Consider the following 5,805-nt stretch of genomic DNA (forward strand, 5'->3'; position numbering starts at 1 on the left):
GCAAAATAGGCAAAAACCAGAAAACAACCAAAACGACCTAACGGGCCGTTACAAGTGCCTGAAGTTCCACCAGATTCGTATGCGGTCGGAATCGAATGGGTACTTCAGCTGACTATTGTGCGCTGGTGTAGTGATAATGGGGTTGTTTTGCTGAGTAGTGGTATTTTTCACCGGAGATAGTGTAGTTGGTACCGAATCAGTTCGAGGTGCTATCACCATGTTCAAAATGATGATTTCTAACTTCTTGTTGGTTTCACATACTTCGTTGAGCTGGGTTTGAAGCTGTCGTTGGTTCATTTCTTAGGATTCAAACCTTTTTCCGGTATCATCAACGAAGGTCGAAAGCTCATTACGCATGGCCTTCACCTCGTCTGAAAGACCTTGGATTTCACTCGTTTGTGACATGGCAGCAACGGTAGAAAGCCCAGGTGGCTCTGATACCATTTGTAACAAGAGCACGACTCTGTTACAATGAATTTAGCAAGAAAAGAGAGAAAGGGGAGAGAATGGAGAAGAAGAGCAGAGAATAATGATTTCAATCAATGGATAATCAGAGTTGTACAATCTGGAAAATATAAAGGAATCCAATATTCTTGGATCCAAGTACTTGACAGCTGTCTTATTCTCCAACAAACTTAGGGACTAAACTTAAAAGTAAATAACAATCCTCTAGGGACTACTTAGGCAAATATTGACAATAAAACTTAACTTAGGCAAATACAGGAAAATAAGACTTGACTAAATAGTAAGATTAATTAAGAGAACAATATGCAGTGACAGTTTCATCTCAATCAAGACTACTCTCTTTCGATTTTTCTAGAAAGCACTATAATCTTTGTATTGTGAGTGTAATAAAGAAAAAAGAAAGAGTGGGTCAATAGAGATAGATATGTCAGGAAATAAGTTTCTTTTCTGAACATGTGAATTCAAAGGGTCCAATGAATAGTTGGTGGTGAATTGTAAAACCACAATTGTAACAAGCTAGGATTAGTCAAGTGAATTGTTGGTGGTGAACGAGTCGTAAAACCACGATTGTATCTGACTAGGATTAGTCGAAAAGAATCATTGATAGTGCAACGAGTCCTAAAATCACAGTTCTAGTTGACCGGAAAAATTGAGAAGGAATAATATAACCTTGTGGCTCAAGCTGACTGGATGTAGATAACCCACCTGTACAGGAATCAATATAAAAATTCTCTGTGTTCATCTTTACTTTACTGCTTTACAGTATTACTTATATCTTGATATATCTAATAGTTAGCTATAAGTTGTTTAATCTTTCTGCCGGAATTAAAAAAACCTGATCTAGCTGGTCGACTAAATTTTTATAGTACCCAATTTACCCTCCTTGTGTTTTTAAAACTGTGTTTGGCGAGAAATAAATATTTTCCTGTTCAAAATGGAGAGTGTTCTTTTCGTAGTTCGCAACCCTTTTAAATTGCTTAAGAATTTAGAACAGTTTAAACTACTATTTTATTGTTTCTTGATGGGCAATAAGAGTAATGTTTAGCGGTCTTTTTCTTTTTGTACCAGATAAGCACATTCAACCAGATCAACTAAAATTGGTCTTCTTTGAATATGATCATGTTGGGTTGCTTGAGATATATGTTTAAATCCAAGATCACTATTCTAAAATAAAGAAGAAACGAAAAAGATAACGTTTTCTCGATGACAGTTCGAGCTGTTCTAGAAAAACGTTCTTAGTCTTCTTAAGAAATAAATACTATCATTCTTGTTCTTTTTTTTTCTTTTTTTTTTCAATTTATCCATATGAACTAGAAAAGGACAAAGGGGTAAAGGAAAAACAAGAAAGGCAATTTACGTGCATTGCACAATGGACATATCCAATTTTAAGTACAAAGTACAATGCATCGATGGTAGGTTGCAATTTTTTTAAAAGAAAAAAAGTATATTGTAATTTAAAGGCTCCAGTCTTTATATCACAATCAAATAAAAAAAAGACAAAGAATGAAGTTTAACACCTCTACGTATTACACGACATTGATTGGTTTCCAGTAATAGGAGCAACCCATGATTCTCAAGTCTTAGGAGTCAATACATCAACAATTTCTTTATTTGGAAAATTCACATTTTGTGACACTCGGCACAATCATTCATATTTGTACTGCCATTTGGCTTCATGTAGAATTAATACCTTTTGTTTTAATTATTTGGGCTGATCATCATAGATCATATTATTATCAGAGTTGGTCTTGTCTTGTTCTGTGTCGATGCCTTAATCAAATCTGGTGATTGAACATCAGTGAGATAATAAGAATTATTGGATCCAGCTAAATTTGAACCAGCTTAGATATATTGCCAATAAATTTACAGTCTGTTTCCATTAATCGTTGCGCCATTGACCTGTTTAATAATGAGTATGTATGACGATCTATCTATATTCCGATGCGGAGAAGATTTTATGATTAACTTTTCGAGAAAAAGTAAAAATGCAACTAATATAAGGATATCAAATCGAATATTTAGTTATCGAATTTGGTTTATTTTGCATTGCTTCAGATAAGAAACATAAATTAAGATTTTATGATTAACTTTTTGAGAAAACGTAAAAACAGAATTAATATAAGGACATCAAATCGAATATTTAGTTATCGAATTTGGTTTATATTACATTGCTTCAGACACGAAACATAAATTTTTCAGTAAAACCGATACATATATTAATTAGAAAAAATAGAAAAGCATTTATTGTGACTTAAGTCGTAGAAATCCCGGAATTGATAAAATCGCTTACTAAAATTATGTGGATTGAATGTAATGCAATGTTTGGAGAATTGAAGTTAGATGATCTATGACAATATACTTCTAAGATAAGATGACATTAGCCTTAGTACTTTCAATCCATTATGATCTCTTATATATGTAATACAAACAAAATGCTTCCTTTATTTCCTCCATACTAGAATCTTCTAATTGTAATAACCAAGTCATAAACATTGCGTAGTTAAAAGACTAATAGTAGCATATTACGTAAATGTTACACTGAAAGTAAGCTAGTCTAAATATCATCTATATAGTAGTTTAAAAAAAATACTATTGGTGTGACTGATATGAAATGAATGAGCAGTATATTTAGTTAGAAGGATGATTTACATCTGATTATGTTAAGTAACTAGGAAGACACGTTCGCAATGATCAAGCATGATCATTAATATAGAGGCGGATTCAGAATTCAAATTTTATGGGTACAACATTTAAGGTACTTAGTATTGAACCTATTATATAATTTAAAGTTTTGGGTACATATTTACTATTTGTGGGCAATTTTTGTAAATTTCTGCATAAAAGTTATACTCTGTGTCGAAATTACTGGGTTCGGATGATCACCCAATATTGGTATATGCTACATTTGCCTCCAATTTATATATAACTGATCACTTTTTCATGGAACTAATGTACTGTCGACAAAATTACGATATTACTGTAAGTGATTGCGTAACCTCGTTAGTAGTTACTGTGAGTCAATGAGATTCATCCTTTTATCGCTCTAATTGGCCTAAGAATAATATTCAATGTTGCATGACTCAAGATCTCTAAATCCAAAGGGAAAATTAATACTTCTCCGTAAGAGCCAAATCTTTACAATTAAAGTACTAAAATAATGAACATAAACTCGATTTAGATTGCTTATTAACCCTAGATACATTTCTTTCACTTCGCTAATTAACTTAGCATTTGCACATTCGTTGAACTCATCAATGATCTTGAATAATAACCCACAGGCCAATGGTTAAATCCAGTAACCATTGACCTATAATTATTATTATTATTATTATTATTATTATTAGCACTAGCAGCAGCTTGCTCCAATGATTTGAGTTGCTTCTTAAGAAACTTAACATAATGTACAGCCTCATCCAACATTGAAGCTGTGTCCATTTTGGTTCCACCAGGAACAAGTCTTTGCAAAATCCGAATCCTCTCGCTTATTTTTTCTCTCCGATGCCTGGCTGCAACGCTCTGTGGATACTTCGATATCTTCACGTTCTTTCTCTTAGGCGGTTTCACTGATTCCGGATCAATGTGGATAGGCTGCATCACCGCCATATGGAAAAGCATCTCCCTCATCGCTTCCATTGAACTTTGTTCGCGATGAATTGATGGTAAAGGAGGTGGTGGCACGGCGGGTTCATGATCAAATGATGAGTTGTACATGACGGAGTTGTGGGTTGGTAGCAATTGAGTCATTTCAATGTTGTTGATGGAATGTGTTATGTCATGTAAATCCATGATTAGGCTTTTCTTGAACGAATTTGATGATTTAGTAGTACACCCTCTTGATATTCACCCGATTGTTGTTACAATTTGGTGATTAAATTATTTTTGAGAAGTATGGTGAGAATAATAGGAAGAGAAAGGTTGGGAATATATTGAAGCAATATTAGGGGATATGACAAAAAGTAATTTCTCTATGAGCATAGCATGGGGATGTCATGAATTTATATGTCTATTTATATGGCAAGTTGTGACCTATTCCTATGTTTTTATATTTGTTAAATCTCCTCCAAAAGATATGTGAAATGATATACATCCTCTAGAAATTTATGTTTTCAACATTCTTTGAAGTATAAGCATTGAGTACACAAATACAAATTAAATGTACCAAAAAAAAAACAAAAAAATAGATAGTAATTGATATTTCAATTTGATGATACTTCTAGAGAAAAGCTTCAAGTAGCTTAAGATCAAATTGTCCATAATAAGGCGCAAGTCCTCACGCAGTTTCAATTGAGGCTCATTTGTACAATTAAAGTAGGTAACATATTTTAATTGGTTAACTTATACACGTAAAAAGTGTTTGAAAACATGTCCAGAAGTTTTTCCAAAATTTGAGCTGTAAATATCTAATAGAAACACTTTATCATATGTTCAGGTGCTTAGTTAAAATATTGACTTTGTTCGAGCGTAAAAAAAAAAAAAATTACTGACAAGTTTAAGGGGTCATCGATGTGTCTCGCCTTAAATTAGCGAATCGGACTAGAATCCATAACAATATGGGATACTAATGGGATATAATTCTACAGAATTCATAGCATGAATTTAACATATATATACACCGATAATGTGTATAAGTTTTAACTAGTTCTATTATGAAAAGTTAAACGGAATAGTTATCTTTGTGGTGATGTCTAATCATGTAAAAACTTATTTATAGTGTCAGCATATAGAATAAGTATTCTATAAATGGAGAAGTACCTATAAATAAGTATTCTAAGAGCCTGTTTAGATGAGCTTATGCCTATAAGCTGCAAACAGCTTATAAGCTAAAAAAAAATATAAGTTGGGGTAGTCTAACTTATTTTTTTGGCTTATAAGCTGCTTTAGATAAGCTAAGTCAAATGGGCCCAATTATTTTTTTGGGTTTATTTTAAGCACAAAATGACTTTAAGCTGGCCAGTCAAACACTCAAAAAAACTGAAAACAGCTTATAAGTAACTTATAAGCAACTTATAAGTCAATCCAAACGGGCTCTAAATCCATACATAAATGGAGAAGTACGTAGATTTGATCAAGGGGATTGCAAATGAGTAAGATGCATGAACCAAAATCCACCCCATCACTCTTAAGAGTTAAAAACAGTTATGGTCCAAACTGAAAAGTGAGAAAATCAACTTTGAGAAAACGCTAAGGGTAACCCCACAATCACATGACATATGTCAGAAGGATAACAACTCTGATTTCAGAAGTGGGGTATAGCAAACCAGAGAACGACTTGCCTGGAAAGTAGAGAGTTCTTTTTATTTATTATAGTATTTATTATTTTGGCAATGCTTGAAAATATGG

The 5,805-nt window shown here is 33.0% G+C and overlaps 1 protein-coding gene across 1 annotated transcript; it reads right to left on the minus strand.

Moving 5' to 3' along the window:
• Positions 1 to 3,623: 3,623 nt before the first annotated feature.
• Positions 3,624 to 4,953, minus strand: LOC132618553 (transcription factor HEC2-like). The gene has a single exon (XM_060333585.1). It carries the CDS (start codon positions 4,249 to 4,251, stop codon positions 3,685 to 3,687), a length of 567 nt encoding a protein of 188 aa, XP_060189568.1. The 5' UTR covers positions 4,252 to 4,953; the 3' UTR covers positions 3,624 to 3,684.
• Positions 4,954 to 5,805: the final 852 nt, after the last annotated feature.

This window comes from Lycium barbarum, chromosome 11 (assembly GCF_019175385.1).
Source record: "Lycium barbarum isolate Lr01 chromosome 11, ASM1917538v2, whole genome shotgun sequence".
Taxonomy (NCBI): domain Eukaryota; kingdom Viridiplantae; phylum Streptophyta; class Magnoliopsida; order Solanales; family Solanaceae; genus Lycium; species Lycium barbarum.

Bases quoted from the DNA above. Each gene is read 5' to 3' on its own strand.
- LOC132618553 (XM_060333585.1), bottom strand. From the start codon at position 4,251: ATGGATTTACATGACATAACACATTCCATCAACAACATTGAAATGACT.